This window comes from Heliangelus exortis, chromosome Z (assembly GCF_036169615.1).
Source record: "Heliangelus exortis chromosome Z, bHelExo1.hap1, whole genome shotgun sequence".
Lineage (NCBI taxonomy): Eukaryota > Metazoa > Chordata > Aves > Apodiformes > Trochilidae > Heliangelus > Heliangelus exortis.
This window is the reverse complement of record NC_092454.1, coordinates 5,121,175-5,138,847: the sequence shown is the minus strand read 5'-3', so window position 1 is coordinate 5,138,847 and position 17,673 is coordinate 5,121,175. Positions and strand designations below refer to the sequence as shown.

At 49.3% G+C, this 17,673-nt stretch overlaps 1 protein-coding gene across 1 annotated transcript; it reads right to left on the bottom strand.

Moving 5' to 3' along the window:
• Nucleotides 1–15,916: 15,916 nt before the first annotated feature.
• On the bottom strand, nucleotides 15,917–17,205 carry LOC139789773 (inositol 1,4,5-trisphosphate receptor-interacting protein-like 1). The gene has a single exon (XM_071730820.1). The coding sequence runs from the start codon at nucleotides 17,155–17,157 to the stop codon at nucleotides 16,153–16,155; it is 1,005 nt and encodes a 334-aa protein (XP_071586921.1). The 5' UTR covers nucleotides 17,158–17,205; the 3' UTR covers nucleotides 15,917–16,152.
• Between the last annotated feature and the right edge of the window lie 468 nt (nucleotides 17,206–17,673).

Below are 17,673 nucleotides of genomic sequence, written 5' to 3'. Positions count from 1 at the left end.
CAGTGGGGAGAGTGGTAGGGATGATGGCAAAGGTCTGGTTTAGTGTTAGAGTGAGGAGTACTTGCAAGTTTACTCAATCCTCTGTAGACTCTTATCAGGAGTTATTACCTTGTGTGGTCAAAGAACAATCAAGTTACAAAGGTGTTCAGATTCCTGATACCCACTGATGGTAATAGAAAATTTGGCACTGTTAAGAACATAGCCTATAATATTTCACCCTTAGGCTGAGTCATTAGATACCATAGTGAATGCCTGTGCCTCTGTAACAATTAGCTGCAAAACCTCGAGCAATTTATTAAAAAGACAATGGCTTCTGATAACAGTCTTTCTAATTATTAAAGCATCTGGAGGAAACAAGGAAACTGAAATCAATGCATGTTTTCCCTAGATAGTGATGGAATACAACACTACCTTGCCCTGTTAATCTCCTGTCATTTTTAATGATATCTGCTGATATCCAATAAAAATGTAGGGAAAGGTAGAATTATGACTACAAGTGCAACTGGGGAAAAGATGCAACAATACTGTAAATAACAACATACTGCAAAATTTCAGTGCATAGCAGGAGGATAAACCAAAATCCTTACAAATCTCACATTGCTTCTAGCTGGAGAGTGGTGATGAATTCTCACTTCCAGTTGCATCCAAGAGAAATGTAGGCCAAAAATAAACAGAATCCAGATTATTTAATAAGTTCTTTTGTATGACTCAGAACTTTGAGTTTCATTTTATCTTCTAGGTATTACTTATAGATTTTATTAGTGTTAGGAGATAAAAAACAAACATTTGGGACCACAACTCAAAATTAATATATCTTGGAATGTGGCTGTGTTCATGGAATTAGAAGCAGGTACCTCCCAAGTCTTTCTTCTTATCCAATGATTTTTCTGTATCTCTTTGTAATGGTCTAAGAGGCATAGGAAGAGCCTGGTATCAAAGGCATTTTTCTCAGTCTTAGGATTTTATTCTTGGCAAGGTGGGAGAGTTTAACACGCATATCCTGTGTTCCTTGCTAATTTTCTTATTCACTTGGCTATCAAGTAGAAGTGCTGTCATCTGCTACAATATCCACTATTCCTTGCCTCCTGCTCCCTGCAGTCCAGCATGTAACTGCTTTCTCTGTTTGGAAACATAACGAACTAAAGCAATTTTTATGGAATATATATTGACATTTTTTCCCCATAGCTGTAACTGCATTGACTGTTATGGAAAGACTACAGATAAACAAATGAGAAAAAGAAAGTTCCATCCTTAAGTCAAGGATGATGTTGAAGTTCCTCAAGCTCTTAGAGTGCATCTCTTTTTATTCCTCTAGTAAAAAAAAAAAATGGAGGTGCTTAAAAAATTGGTATTATATGTCACAGATTTAAACCTACTTAGACATAGTAAGACAGAAGCTCAGAGAAATACCTCAGAATTGAAGTAATTAAAGTCACTGTGCTTCCTTGGTTTTGACACAAAATGGTTTAATCATCTTGTTCAATTGTATGCAACCTGGCTTTAAATTTAAATTCTAACTGCTTGTTCTTGAATATCTTTCCTTTAAATGTATGTCAGGTTGTATACTCTGTAGAAATGAAATGTAAAGGAAAAAACACAGGCATATATGGGGAGAAAACATGAATTGTGCTAGATCAAAGGTAATAAAAGACATATTTGTAAAGATGTGCAGTTTTAAGCCAAAACAAGCTTCCTTCAGTAAAATCATTGTTAGCAAGTGTATGAACATGACAGTTCTGGAGTAATTATTTTTCTGGCATGGCTTCTCAGCATCTTCCAGTCACTGACACAGGAACCTCCCACAGCATCACACAGGCTCAAAGGTCCTCCAGAGGTCAACTGGTCCAGTCTGCTGCCCAGAACTGGTCCAATAACAGAGGACTGTTTAGAGTTTTGTCTGGTGAAGTCTTGAACATCTTCAAGGACAGATGCTGCACAAGCTCTCCGAGTCCTTTCTGGAATATTTAACCACCCTCACGGCAACCAGTTTTTTGTTTATATCTAATTGAAATTGTCCTTTTTCTTGCTTTGAAATGTCTGTATCCTCCTCTGCAGTCTCTAGTTACATGGCCAGTTACACTTGACTTCCTAGCATACTAGACATTTTGCTAGACAAAATGTAGTTAATCAGAGGGGAGGAATTCAGACATATGCTTCTTAGGAAGGTGGAGCCCTCATGAGATTTTGAATTAATCCTAATTTAGATGATAATTCAGGTAGTCTCAATTTCAAAATTTAGTGAAGTGGTGTTACTTTTACACTAAATACAATAGAGGGCATAATCTTGGCAGGTTGAAGACAGTCAACACCTATTTTGGAAGACAGTTGGGGTCAGTTGAAAAGTTGGAAAAAAGTCAGGCTATGCTTAAATAAAGATATTTGACCTAAATATTTAAACTGTACCATAACTAATTCAGCAAGTCATTCCATGCTTCACAACTGTTGGAACTGTAGGACTCATAGCTCAGATTGAAAGATCTGACACTATAAACATTGTGAGTTATGGGCTGATAAATATAAAGAATAATGGCTATGGTCATCCAGCAGACTCTCCATGAATGAGTGATCTGCATGTACATTAGAACTAAGATGATTTACAAATGCCAAAGTGCCACATTTTAATTTAATGATATACATATGTCAGGAGATTTTTCTTTAATATATCACATCGATAAGCCTTTGCATTATATTTCATATGAAAAAGGAAATGGGTGACAAATTAAATCACAGTCTCAGAAGAATCTATGGTCAATATAATGAGAATAAGGTTGTGTTTCAGTCATCATGGTTATCAAAATCCTTCTTTGTATTCTGAAAGGAGGCTGGCTTCTAAAAAGATGAGAGAAGGTCTGGAGCATTCATCACAATGCTTAGTTATTTAAGTTCTTCACTTTCGTGTTGCAAAATCTTAATTATGAAAACATTTTTTGTTTAAATTTTGTATCTTAAAATGTGTTTAGACACATGCTCTCCCCAAAGAGCAGTTTTTCTAATACATCTTTTATCAGGTTTCCCGCAGCAAACTTCTCAATCCAGCCCATGAAAAAATATTTTTAAAAAGAAAAAAATATGTGCTTAGAATGCATGTTGGGCCAGGAGAAAAATCTTCTAATTTTTTCTTTTTTTGTACAGCAATAAAATATTAACTTTTCAATAATGTATGAAGAATTAATCTACCTATAACAGATGAGACATAACATGGCTAATGGACCAAAACTGACAGCTAACAGAGCAGTGTTTCTCAGCTTATACTGATATGCAAATGTATCTCAGAGAGATATTTTCACTTCCAAAATGTAATCTACCAAAAAAGAATTGAATTTATGACAAGGGAAAAAAAAAAAAAAAAAAGCAAGCACCACAGCAATGTAGAAGAATTCAGATCTTTTACACATAAAGGCATCTGGAAAAGTAATTCTGAAGTGTCCAGAAAAAGACACAGCAAATCTCTGAATTAACGATATTCTAAAATCTTTCAAATGTAGTTGATAGTTTAAATGTAAGGTTATTACTAGATTACCAGAAATCTAGAAATATCTGGTATTAATTTAAAGGAATCACAGCTCGTCGACTGCTCCTTATTAGAAAGAATGGTGAAGCAGAGGTCAGGAAATGTTCTTGATGAACTTCTAAGACTGTAATTAGAAATTACTGTAACTAGAAATTAAACTAAAAAAGTTTAAGATGTGTTTCCAAGCTCATCTGAGAGAAACCAATATGTAGTAAGATTTTTTCTAAACAGCCTGGTATCAAAAGATATTTAACAGCAGTTTTTAGTGGAAAAGTGGTCAATCACTTGTAAATAATTTTCTGAAAAGTGACTTTTAATAGAGCATGTGGTGACAACACAATAGGTTAAAACTGGAATACAGGAGGTATAGAGATATTAGGAAGAGATTTTTAGCTCTGAGGGTACTGAGTCAGACGCCCAGGTTCCCCAGGGAGGCTGTGGATCTTCTTCTTTTCTAGAAGAAACTGATTAACTGGCAGTCATCGTGCCTCCTCTCGTCTCGTCTCGTCTCTTCCCTTTTCCCTTCCCTTCCCTTCAGGATCACATGCAGGAAGAAATCTCTACTGCCAGGGAATTCAACAATTGGTCCATAGGCAGGTGACGTTATTGGACTGCAACACCTATTAGCTCAACACTTCCTGCTCTTTTAAAAGAGTGGAAATATCATTGCCAGTTAACATTTCCACCATGAAACCAGAAAGATCACCCTTCTAGGTACATCTTCTGCCACACAATCTTCTTGGTGAAGCACAAGAGCACACTGTCCCATAAGAAGGGGAGACAAAGGGCATACTGGGAAAGGGGTCTAAGGTTATTCAAAACAACTGATGCAGAACAACTTCCTAAAAAAAGATCAGTGGTAGCCAGTGCTTTAAATAGACCTGGACAGGCTCCTATTCAGCTGCTGTCCACCAACGCCCCCAGGTCCTTTTCCAGTGGGCAGCATTCCAGACACTTTTCCCCAAGCCTGTAGGAGTGCATGGGGTTGGTGTGGCCCAAGTGCAGGAGGTGACACTTGCTCTTGTTGAACCTCATACAACTGGCCTCAGCCAATCAATCCAGCCTGTCCGGGTCCCTCTGCAGAGCCTTTTTACCCTCAGGCAGATCCACACTACCGCCGAACTTGTAGTCATCTGCAAACTGAATGAAGATGTTAAACAGAACTGGCTCCAACACTGAGACCTGAGGAACACCACTGGGGACTGACCACCAGGAGGGTTTAACTCCTATCCCACCACCATTTTTTGGCCCTGGCCATCCAGCCACTATTTAACCCAGCAAAGTGTTGCACCGATCTGGGCCGTATGTAGCCATCTTCTCCAGGAGAATGCCGTGGGAAACGGTGTCAAACGGTGTCCCCTTCCTACTCTCCCCAGGCCTCCTTTTTGTCTTTAGGAAAGCTTTGGAGTGAAGGCAGCACCAGGGGCTGCTCTTGGGAGCGGAAACGTGAGCTCTGCTCCTCCCGGTGGTTTGTCCGCTTTGAGTGGTTTCTCTTTTTCCTTAGAAAGCTTTGGTTTCTTAGAGCAGGGTTCCAAGGCTGCGGCACCTTCTCTCAGCCCAGGATTTTTCAGCATCCCCACCAAATCCAGCCCGACGCTTCTTGCAGAAGCTCTGCTAGAGGGCACCACTGTGTGTGCAGCCAGGCAGGAGCCCAGCGGCGCTCAGTGGGGCCATCCAGGCCCAGGGCATGGCCTGGTGTGGCCCCTCTGCTCTCCTGCCCTTGCTCTGTGCTGAGGGAACGTGGCTTGCAGGTAGCTGCTGCTCCAGGACTCACCAGCAGCAGGGGCCATGCTGCTTACCCGGGGACTGAGGTCATTCTGGGAGGGGAAAGAGTGGGTGTCTACCCAACCCCCATGCAAGCAGTGGAAACCCCCGGATTTCCAAAAATCTCTTCTGCCAGATCTCGACCTGAACCAGTGCGGGACAGGGTGGAGGGGAAAACCCAGTGGCTGCCTGTGGGTGGGCAGGAGAGAGACAGATTCCCATCTGGGGGACATGCAGATGCAGTTGAAGGGAAGGATTTAAGCTGTTGCTGCAATGCTCAGCCTGCTTGTCTGCAGACCTTGTGCATGCTGCACCAAATCCCACAGCCTGTGTTACTGCTGAAGCTCTTAAGCACTATTGGTGCCAAGAGAAGTCCCTGAGGAACACCACTTGTCACCAATCTGCACTTGCATATTCAGCCATCAACCACTACCCTCTGTACTGTTCCACTCCCCTCCCATACGTGCACTGAAGGGTGTTGTAGGGTGACCCTGTTGAAGACCTTAGAGAAGCCAAAAGAGATAACATCTGTAAGTCTTCTATTTTGACAAAGTGCCTGCTTTCAGCGACAGCACGGAAACAGACCCTGCCATGGACAGACCCCATGAGGCCACCAGGACCCACAGACAACAGCAGCAATCCACATGGCGGTGTCACAATGCGACCAAGAGCACAGCCATGTCCACGAGCCGAGGGGCCAGCACCAAAGCAGCCAGTCCCCATCTCATGGGCTGAGATCTCCAGCATCAAAGTGGCCCTGGGTCAGGTCAGCCGATTTTCAGCTGGTGAGGGGGCTTCTGGGGGTCCTCTGTCAGGTTTGTAAAGGGAGCCCCTGGGAGCCCCGTGCTGCCGGCTGGGTGTGTCCTTTGGGGGTGTCGGGGCTGTTGCTCCTGGTGACAGGGGTGAGCGGCTGGGTGCTGGGTGCTGGGCGTGGCTGTGAGGTGACAATGAGGGGGAGCAATAAAAGGTGCCAGCGGGCAGCTCTGCCCCAGTTCAGCTTCGGCCAGCGGTGAGTGCGCAGGCAGGGGGAGGCTGGGCCGGGCGAGGGCCGGGGCAGAAAGGCGGCCCCCGGGGGGCGCGTTCTCGCCCTGGGGCCGCTGGCGGGAGCGCCTCGGGCAGGGCACGGTGCTGCCACCGCCGGGGCTGGGCACAGGCCTTGCTGCCCGCCAGCTGCCTCGGCCCCTCTCCTACCTGCCCGCAGCTCCCTGCTCCCTCTCTCCCTCCCTGCCGGCCCCACTGAAGCCCTTCTCTCCCTGATTCCTCCTGCAGGCCATGGGAGCCATACACTTCTTTGCCGCGGTTGTGCTGAGCCTCATCCATCGCCCGCAGATGGTGGGTGATGGCTTGGATGAGGAGACACTTGTGCGCATGCAGCAGCGAGAGGAGATGCTGAGGTGGCACATGACTCGGCTGCTGAAGGAGGTGGAGGAGCTGGAGAAGAAGCCACAGGGGGAACACAGCCCACAGCTCGGGACCCGGGAGCAGAGCACGTGGCAGGCACTGCTCTTTGCAGTCTTGCAGTACTGTCTGTTCTCAGCCCTCGGTGCAGTACTGATCATGCTCTTCATTCTCTGGTGGTGGGTGAAGAAGAGGACCTCTAGGCCATATGCCACAGGGAATCTGCGATTACAACAAAGAAAGTGGAAATTAGTGATCTTGCTCTTCTTTATCTGGTGGTGGCTGAAGAAGAGGACCGCTAGGCTACTTGCCGCAAGGAGAGAGGGGCCACAACAACCCCGTGCAAGGCGATAAGGCTGTGGAAGAGTGGCTGGAAAGTCCCTGAAGGTGTCACCCAGCTGGCTGACAGGGCCTCTCACGGGAGAGGAGTGGCTGTACTGGGGACAGCTGGGGGACCTGTGACCAGCTGGAGGGCCCCCCCCATTCCATCCTTTTCCTTCACTAACCCACCACCATCTTGCATTGGGCCCCGTCCAGGATTGGAACGCCATCTTGAACAAGAAACACCCCAGACAGCTGGACTCCTGGGGGAGACTTTCTCTCTTATTCTTCCCTTTCTTCCCCACTTTCTTACTCTTTTCTATCCCATTTCTTTCTCTCTCTCTTTCTCTTTTCTTTTTTTTTTCTTTCCTTGTATCTTCTCCTTTTGCTCTCTCTTTTGCCTGGCAACCTATTTACTACTTTCAAGGGCTTCTATCACTTTGCTTGTGATGGAAGCAAATTGTCAAATAAAAGTTTATGCTTGCACCTGACCCCTGCTGGCTGGACTTTCTTCTGGCAGAAGAAAAACCAAAACAATAATTTAATGTTACTTCGAACCAAAACACTATTTCCTGTTGAAATAGTAACGTGTAGGCTGTACAAGTGTCTCTGGTAAACCCAGCTGCTCTCATTGACAGCTCCCATAACCTCTGCTTCTGGGGTGTGAGGTGGTTCGCCCCTCTATTCCACTGGACCCCACCCGGAACGCTGCTTCCAGTTTTAGAAGCCCCAACATAAGAGCTCTTGGAGTGAGGCCAGAGGGCGGACAGAGGGCTGTGTGTCCCCCCCCTGAGAGCAGAGGGCTGGAGCACCTCTTCTGTGAAGACAGGATGAAAGGGTTTGTTTTCTTCAGTCGGGAGAAAAGCTGGCTCTGGGGAGATGTCATAGTATCCTTGCAGTACCTGAAAGGGGGGCCTATAGAAAGGTGGAAAAGGAAGTTTTAGAAGGGCTTGGAGGAGGCAAGAGAAGGTTCAAGGGCTTTAAATAGAAGACGGGAGGTTTAGCTTAGATATTAGGAAGAGATTTTTAGCTCTGAGGGTACTGAGTCAGAGGCCCAGGTTCCCCAGGGAGGCTGTGGATGCTCCCTCCCTGGAAGAGTGTGAGGCCACCTTGGAAATAGGAGCTTGGAGCAACCTGGTCTGGTGGGAGGTGTCCCTGTCCATGCAAGGGGGTTGGAACTGGGTGATCTTGAAGGTCCCTTCCAACCAAACCCCTTCTACAATTCCATGGATCTCTGAGCAAGGATAACAATTCACAGAGTCTCAGAACAGCAGGTTGGAAGGAACCTCAAGGATCATTCCTTCAGAGCTTTCTAGGCCAAAGCATGCTCCCAGGAGGTGGCCCGCAAGCCTGCCCAGCCGAATCCTGAAAGCGTCTCCAGCGCTGGGGAGCGCGGCACTGCCCGGGGAGATTCCGACGCGGCACCTGTGCGGGACAGTGGCAGTCCCCGAGGGCCGCGGCTCCGGGCACACGGGGCTTTTCCTCCGGCAGAGAAGCGCTGGAGCAGCGCAGAGAACCCCGAGCCCGGCAGCTCTGGCGGGAGCCGCTGAGGAGACCGTCCGGTTCCCATGGCAACTCCCGCCCCCAGCTACCGGCCCGGCCCAAGATGCCGAGCGCTGCCCTCGATTCTGATCACAGCTGTGCAGAGACACAGCGTTTGGTCATTTATTGGTAACTCTGCAGAGAGTAAAGCTGCCAGCAGGAGGGAGGCCGGGTGCTGCCCAAGCTGGGTGGGCAGTGACACACACGAGCCTCTGCCTGCTCAGTGGTCAGGAAGGTGTCAGTCACTGAGCTGAACCTGACTCTTCTCCACCTGACAGTTCTTAAGGAGCAGAGGATGAAAAGCAGGGTGAGGACAACAGCAAGTTGGGCCCAGAACGGCCAGCACATGGTGTCCTCAGTGTCCAGGTAGCTGCCAGCAGAGAGGGGGTCAAGGAGGCTGGGAGCCTGATTTTGCCTCAGCTTCTCCTCAGGATGGTGCAGGAAGCACAGCATGTCCTCCACCAGCTGCTCCCCCTGGCAAGTGCACTCCAGCTCCACCAGCACCTGGCATTTCCTCACCAGCATCTCCTCTTCCCTGCCCATATCTATACGGAAGGAGGGTCCACCGGGGAGCTTGATGAGCACCAAAAAAGCTCTCAATGCTAGGAACTGGGCCTCCTTTCTCTGGTAGATTCTTCTGGTAGCTCTGCCCCTTGGCTGAGGAGATTCTCCAGCTGGTCACAGGTCCCCCAGCTGTCCCCAGTACAGCCACTCGTCCCCCGTGACAGGCACTGTCACCCAGCTGGGTGACACCTTCAGGGACTTTTCAGCCACTCTTCCCCAGCCTTATAGCGTTGCATGGGGCTGTTGTGGCTCCAGTGCAAAAATCCTGACCACATCGCTCCCACCATCAGAATCTTCTTCTGTTTCTTTCTCCAAAGATGAGGAAAAGGCTGAGGTATTTAACATCTCCTTTACTTCAGTTTTCAACAGGTTGTTTTCAACAGGTTGTCCTGAGGACAGCTGCTTCTGGGACTTGTAGAGAGAAATAGAAGTGAGAAATGAAATAGCCCCCCTTTAATCCTGGAGGGAACAGTTTGTGACATGCCGAACCACCTGGATCCTCACAGGTCTATGGGATCAGACGGGATCCACCCCAGCGTGGTGAGGGAGCTGGGGAAGGGCTCACCAAGCCACTCTCCATCATTTACCAACAGTCCTGGCTCACTGGGGAGGTCCCAGATGACTGGCAGTTGGTGAATGTCACACCAATCCACAAAAAGGGACAAAAGGAGGTCTCAGGAAACTCCAGGCCCGACAGCCTGACCTCAGTGCCTGGCAAGGTTATGGAGCAGATCATCCTGGGGGCGATCACACAGCACCTGCAGGATGCACAGGGGATCAGACCCAGCCAGCACCGGGTTAGGAAGGGCAGGTCCTGTCTGACCAACCTGCTCTCCTTTTATCATCGGGTGACCCGCCTGGTGGATGAGGGGAAGGCTGTGGATGGAGTCTGGCTGGACTTCAGCAAGGCCTTTGACACCATCTCCCAAAGCATTCTCCTGAAAAAGCTGTCAGCCCATGGCTCAGAGAGGGGCACTCTGTGCCTGGTTAGGAACTGCTGGAGGCCACCAGAGAGTAGTGGTGAACGGTGCTGCATGCAATTGGTGGCTGTGGTGTCCCCCAGGGATCAGTGTTGGGCCCAGTTCTGTTTAATGTCTTCACTGATGATTGAGATGAGGAGATTGAATCCACAATTAGCAAATTTGCAGATGACACAAAGCTGGGGGGGAAAGTGGATCTTCTGGAAGGCAGGAGAACTCGGCAGAGGGACCCTGGACAGACTGGAGAGTTGGGCTGACTCCAATGGGATGAGGTTCAACAAGGCCAAAGACCGGGTCCATGTGCCAAGTGCACTTTTGTGGAGAGTTTGACAGACCAATGGTTGCAAGACAAAGGACATGGCAGTGTGAAGCTGGTTAGCGTATAGGCGACAAGGACAAGGTGTCCTTGTCACCAACTGTTATACAGTAACAAAATGTTGTGGTTAGCAGTAAGGGGAATGTAGCCCCCAAGAAGAATGTTCTAGAAACTGCAAGGCGTTGCCTAGCTACATTGCGTCAGTAGCTAAGAACCAATGAGGAGCTTAGTTTTTGTAATATGCATGAGCTGATTAAGGACCTTATAAAAGTGTAACGAATGTTTAATAAAGTTGAGACTTGTTGATCATGATAGCATGAGTCTTGTCTCCCGTGGCTCCGGTTATCCAACATTTGGCGCCCGAACAGCCTCTACCCTTCCCTCTTCAGAGCTACGTTGGGTGCGGGTCGGACTGACGGCGCAAGGCTCGTGTTGCCCGCCGCGCCCGGAGGACCACATCGGTGATCTCCGCCGCTACGCGCTGCCGACGCTTGGGGGGTTGCAACGGTACCGGTCAGAATGGACAGGCAAGCAGCATACGATCTTTTTACTTGTTTTCTTAAAAAACGGGGGGTTAAAGATTTAGATTTGGATAAGGACCTTCCTCATCTTTTAAAGCATGCAACATCTTATGGATTCTTTACTGATCCGCACTTAGTTCACGATTTACATGAGTGGCGCCGTTACGGCGATCGACTCTGGGAATTAGTCTTAGATGACAATAAGCCAGCTAAGAAAATGAGTAAATTGTGGAAGGTCGTACACAATGAGCTCTTGATGTCGCAGGCTGAGAAGCGGGCCGCAGATAATGCCCGCCAGGCTCACGCGAGAAACTTAAATTATGCAATTACTGACCCCCCTGCGCCGAGTTCCCCTGACCCCTCGGCGCCAAATCCCCCTATTTTCGCTTCGGTTGATGTGCCCACACCTAGGTCCCCGCCCGTCTCGCCCCGGCTGCCTGCGGCATTTTTGTCACCCTCGCCGGGTTACAATCCGACTGCGCCACCCCCCCCTGGCACCACGGAGCCGTGCCCCGGGGCCCTTTCGCACCTCGCGGAGGCTATGGCACAAAGGAGGCGGGAGTTATGGGCCAGTCTCGTGAGACAGGGGATCGAGGACGGTGACCTCGCCCTGCTTGAGGCGGCACAAGACCACTCATCCCCTATGGCATTCCCTGTCGTCTTTAACAGGGACGGGCCAGATGGCGCATTGCGCGCTCAGGTTACCCAACTTGATTGGAAACTGTTAGCATAACTGCGGTCTACCGTCGCACAATTCGGAGTTACCAGTGAGCCTGCGAGGCAAATGATTGATTATCTGTTTAATTCGGCCGTTTTGCTCCCTGCCGACATTAAGGGCATAGCCCGCCTCATATACACCCCCCATCAGAAATTAACATTTGAAAGCCGATGGAGGGAAGAGGCAGCTAATAGCGCCGCGCAGCGGCGCCAGCAAGCAGACCCTTTACACGGTATTACGGTGGATGAGCTCACCGGTGAGGGAAATTATTTTCCCCTAGAACAACAAGCGGCACTGGGAGCAGAAAAGCTTAGGGAGGTCATGGCAGTTGCCAAGAGAGCGATGCAAAAGGTCCGTGAACCAGGAGGAATCCCCATGTATATGGGAATTAAACAGGGTCGTGAAGAGCCTCTTGGGTCCTTTGTAGACAAAATCATTAATGCTTTAACCAGGGCGGGTATTACAGATCACATGCAGGATGCTCTTATTAAGCAAGTTATTATTCAGAACGGTAATCCCACCACCCGTTCGCTAATAGCCACGGCCCCTGGTAATTGGACAGTCCAAGATATCTTGGATAAGGCTGCGGCAATGCCTGCGAGCAATCAAGTCTTTCTAGTACAAGCCTTACAGAAGATAGGGGATAGTATAGATAATCAGGCCAAAGTTCAAAACCAGGTCTTAGCAGCCCTTGCACCCCTCCAAACTACCTCATTGCAGCGCCGACTTGGAGCACCAGGGGGCCGCATGAAATGTTTTCGCTGCGGCCGCCCAGTCCTCATCCAGCTGCCGATGGAGAAGACGACCCTAGATTGGTACCTCCTTAACTCCTCCGAGCTCGCAGAAGCCCTGTTGCAGGCACCAAGCCTTGTTACCACTGCGCCGCTAGCCCCAAAAGCATTAGAGTGGCTAGGTCAGTGGCAATGGATCCTCAAGCCACTGCGAGAGGACAAGCCCATCCCAGACGCTCTCACTGTATTCACGGACGCGGGAAAACGCTCCAGGAGAGCTGCAATCATATGGAAGAAAGGAGATCAGTGGTGTCAGCATATCATTCAAGCCTCCCCTCAAGACAACTTACAGACCTTGGAGCTCCTTGCAGTCATATGGGCTTTGCATACCTTTGAGGAACCTGTGAACATTGTCTCAGACTCCTTATATGTTGTATGAGTGGTTTCCAGAATAGAGGATGCTGTTAATCAAAGAACAGGTTCTAGGTGGATCCCAGCAAAGTGGACTCGCCCAGCTATAGCCCATGAACAGTCCACTGGCCCGGAGACGACACCGACTCCAGACAGCGCTGAGACCCCTGCTGGCTCCGGTGTTGCAGAGATTCCAGATTAACCTCCCCTTTGACACCGAAGAGGATGTGGAGACTCGTGTTATCCCCTCTTTGAACTCTCTGCAGGACAGATACAGATTGCCTCCCTATTGTGTTATTTGTTCTTCCTATGAGCATTTTGCTTGGGTAAAATTGCGGTGTGGAGCGTGTCACAGGGAATTTTGGATCTCCCAACGTAATCTACAAGTTGCCTTTTGTTGCTTAACGTGTGCTTTGGTTAGGAGAAGGCAAGATCCTTCTCATGCTTTGGCAGCTTTAACAGAAGAACCTTATCCTTTGGCAATACGTAGAGTAGAAAATAGAGAAGACCTTTTATTAAGGTTCCTTAAGTGGCAATTGAAGTATACTGTAGAACAGCTTTTAGCAAGTACTAGTTCGGTGTTGTTAGAATCTATTTGTGGAAAGAATGTTTATGTTCCTGTTGCATGGCAAGTGGAGCCCCAGGAGTGGGACGACACTTGTCGTAGGTTTATGTAGTCTTGCCGGCGTTGTTGCCCCCTGGGGAACAATAGGGAAAGTAGAAGAGAGGCAGAACATATGGGTCACTTGGGCCAACAAAACAGGACAACATAGTATGTGCCTTTCCTTAGCCACCCCTTCGGACCCCTTTAGAACCTGCCTTATTGGTGTACCCATCGACGATAGCCCCGGCATTATAAGAATGTATCAACAATGTCCAGGGGGAAAAAGGTGTCTTGGCTATAAGAATGTTACCTATATACAAGAACTTGATTTGCTTGGCTCTACGCCTGCGAATTATTGCTTTAATTTTCCCTACACTTATAATGAAAATATTCAGGGATCCCCGGTAGATCTTTCTCCCACCCGTCAGTATAATGTTTCGACTTACTGCCTGAAGAACCACACGATGGTTCGGAATGTCTCCTCAAAAATAGGGCACCTCCCAGAAGGATATTTTTTGATTTGCGGAGACCGGGCATGGCAGGGAATACCCGCATACCCTAAAGGTGGCCCTTGCTATATAGGCCGTTTAACGATGTTTGTCCCTAGCATCACCACCTTAATTGGCCAAAATCACACGCGGTCACGCCACAAGAGGGCAACTCAGGCCCAGCAGCTAGGACCGGACTGTGATGACAATGTAGTATTATGGGACAGACCTGAAAGAATTCTTGCTAGCATTCTTGCCCCAGGAGTAGCTTCTGTCCAGGCCTTAACCCAGTTGACTAAATTAGCTTGCTGGACGGGAAAACAAATCAACATTACATCCCAGATCCTTAGCGAATTAGCTGAGGATGTTGAAGGGATTCGGCACGCTGTACTCCAAAATCGTGCAGCGATAGATTTTTTACTTTTAGCTCATGGTCATGGCTGTGAAGAATTTGAAGGCATGTGCTGCATGAACCTTTCCGATAACTCAAATTCGATCCATCGTCAGTTGGCCACCCTTAGAGACAATATGCATAAGCTCCAAATAACCTCTGACCCTTTTACCTCCTGGCTGGCATCCTTTGGCCTGAACCCTTGGCTAATTTCCTTATTGGAAAAGGCTCTTTTAGTAATAGTAGTGATAGTTATTTTGCTTTTGTTCCTGCCTTGTGTATTGCAGTTTATTCAGAGAATGATAATATCAGCTTTTGCAAGTAGCAGAGTTATAATGTTAGCTAAAGAAAACGGGGGAAGTGTGGAGAGTTTGACAGACCAATGGTTGCAAGACAAAGGACATGGCAGTGTGAAGCTGGTTAGCGTATAGGCGACAAGGACAAGGTGTCCTTGTCACCAACTGTTATACAGTAACAAAATGTTGTGGTTAGCAGTAAGGGGAATGTAGCCCCCAAGAAGAATGTTCTAGAAACTGCAAGGCGTTGCCTAGCTACATTGTGTCAGTAGCTAAGAACCAATGAGGAGCTTAGTTTTTGTAATATGCATGAGCTGATTAAGGACCTTATAAAAGTGTAATGAATGTTTAATAAAGTTGAGACTTGTTGATCATGATAGCATGAGTCTTGTCTCCCGTGGCTCCGGTTATCCAACACACTTTGGCCACAACAAGCCCATGGTGAGCTCCAGGCTGGGCACAGAGGGGCTGAGAGCAGCCAGGCAGAAAGGGACCTGGGAGTCTGGATTGCCAGGAAGCTGAACATGAGCCAGCAGAGTGCCCAGGTGGCCAAGAAGGCCAATGGCATCCTGGCCTGTATCGGGAACAGCGTGGCCAACAGGTCCAGGGAAGGGATTCTGCCCCTGTACTCAGCCCTGGGGAGGCCACACTTTGAGTCCTGTGTCCTGTTCCGGGCCCCTCAGTTCAGGAAGGGGATTGAGGTGCTGGAGCAGGTCCAGAGAAGAGCAAGGAGGCTGTGAAGGGATCCAGCACAAGTCCTGTGAGGTTGGGCTGAGGGAGCTGGCATTGTTAAGTCTGGAGAAGAGGAGGAATCATAGAATCATGATTCTGTGATTCTATCATTCTTCCTATGCTCTTCTTGCTCCTCCTTCTGTCTCATTTTGATGAAGTTCCCTTCTTCACCACTTCTCTCTGCCTCGTGGCTCCCTTTTCTGAGCCAGCAGATAAGTCAAAAGAGAAAGAGCAGGATGCGAGCACCAGCCCAATGCTCCTGCATCCTCTGCTCTGGAATCTTCCGCCGGTCCCCTGAACTAAACTTGTGATGTTGGGCAGTGCTGTGGGAGGAGAGAAATTACTCTGATTGCCCCAGCACAGGAGCAGGGAGCAGCAGTGGAGCCTCAGGGAAGGAATCATTGAAAGCAGAGCCCACTGCATCAGCTCTTTCTAAAATGCTCTCTAAATTTGTGACAGCTGAGCCGTCAGCCCCACACAGATGCAGGGTTTGGTCAAAATGGCCATTTATGGTGACTTTGCAGTGAGTAAAACTTTCAGCATTGAAATAGTGTTTTGGTTCAAAGTAACATTAATTTTTTTTTTTGTTTGTTTTTCTTCTGACAGAAGAAAGTCCAGCCAGCAAGGGTCAGGTGCAAATGTAAACTTTTATTTGACAATTTGCTTCTATCACAAGCAAAGTGATAGAAGCCCATGAAAGTAAAAAATAGGTTGCCAGGCAAAAGAGAGAGGAAAAGGAGGTAATACAAGGGGAAAAACCCAAACAAACAAACAAAAAAAAGAGTAAGAAAGTGGGGAAGAAAGGAAAGAATAAGAGAGAAAGTCACCCCCAGGAGTCCAGCTGTAACACACACTGGTCTCTGCCTACTTGATGCGGAAGAAGCTGTCTGAGTCACCTTGCTGCACCCCAAGCATCATTTCAATAAGGAGTGAGCCACCGGTAGGGGTTGTCACTTGGAGCCTGCAGGAGCGCATGTAGGGCTGCACCAGTATCCCACAGTGCCTCCACTCAGACAAAAGCACGCAGGCTGCTGCAACCAGTACCTGGAACCGATTGGTAAGTTCCTCAAAGTTGAGGTAGGGGCCTCTACAGAGAGTGTCGCGGAGGCTGGGATTCCTCAGCTCCTCATCAGGGTGGTGAAGCTGGCACAGCAGCTCCTCCACCACCTGCTCCTCTGGGCAGGTGCACTCCAGCTCCACCCGCAACCTGTAGATCTGCACCTGTGTCTCCTCTTCTGTGCCCAGCTCTATATGGAAGGAGTGCCCATGAGGGGGCTCAATGGGCACCATAAAGCAGTGGACAGCATCAGCTTCACGGGGGGCCCAATTTTCTGATTCGGTTCCAGTCCTGAATGCTGTCCCCATGCGTGGCATGAAACTGTTCCTGGACAGCTTTCGGCAGATGGAGAGAACATCATCCACCAGCTCTTCAGCCATCGGAAAGAACCCTGGCAGATCTGATAAAAGGCGGGCTGTCTCTTCTCCTTCCTCCTGACCTGCCATGGCAATGGAAGATCCCGCTTTCCTTGTGGCATAGGGTCTAGAGGTCCTCTTCTTCCGCCACCACCAGAGACTGAAGAGCACAAACAGTACTGCACCGAGGGCTGAGAACCTCCAGTGCTGCAAAACTGCAAAGAGCAGTGCCTCCCATGGGCTCTGCTCCCGGGTCCTGAGCTGCAGGCTGCATTCCCCCGGTGGCTTCTTCTGCAGCTCCTCCACCTCCTTCAGCAGCCGAGTCATGTGCCACCTCAGCATCTCCTCTCGCTGCTGCATGCGCACAAGTGTCTCCTCATCCAAGCCATCACCCACCATCTGCGGGCGATGGATGAGGCTCAGCACAACACTGGCAAGGAACTCTATGGCTCCCATGGCCTGCAGGAGGAGGGAGACAAGGGCTTCAGTTGGGCTGGCAGGGAGGGAGCTGCGTCCGTGGGGACGATCGGGTTTGGGACGCGCAGGGAGCTGTGGGCAGGCAGGAGGGGCGCCGAGGCAGCTGGCAGGCAGCAAGGCCTGCGCCCAGCCCCGGCGGTGGCAGCACCGTGCCCTGCCCGAGGCGCTCCCGCCAGCGGCCCCAGGGCGAGAACCCGCCCCCCGGGGGCCGCCTTTCTGCCCCGGCCCTCGCCCGGCCCAGCCTCCCCCTGCCTGCGCACTCACCGCTGGCCGAAGCTGAACTGGGGCAGAGCTGCCCGCTGGCACCTTTTCTTGCTCCCCCTCATTGTCACCTCACAGCCACGCCCAGCACCCAGCACCCAGACGCTCACCCCTGTCACCAGGAGCAACAGCCCCGACACCCCCAAAGGACACACCCAGCCGGCAGCACGGGGCTCCCAGGGGCTCCCTTTACAAACCTGACAGAGGACCCCCAGAAGCCCCCTCACCAGCCGA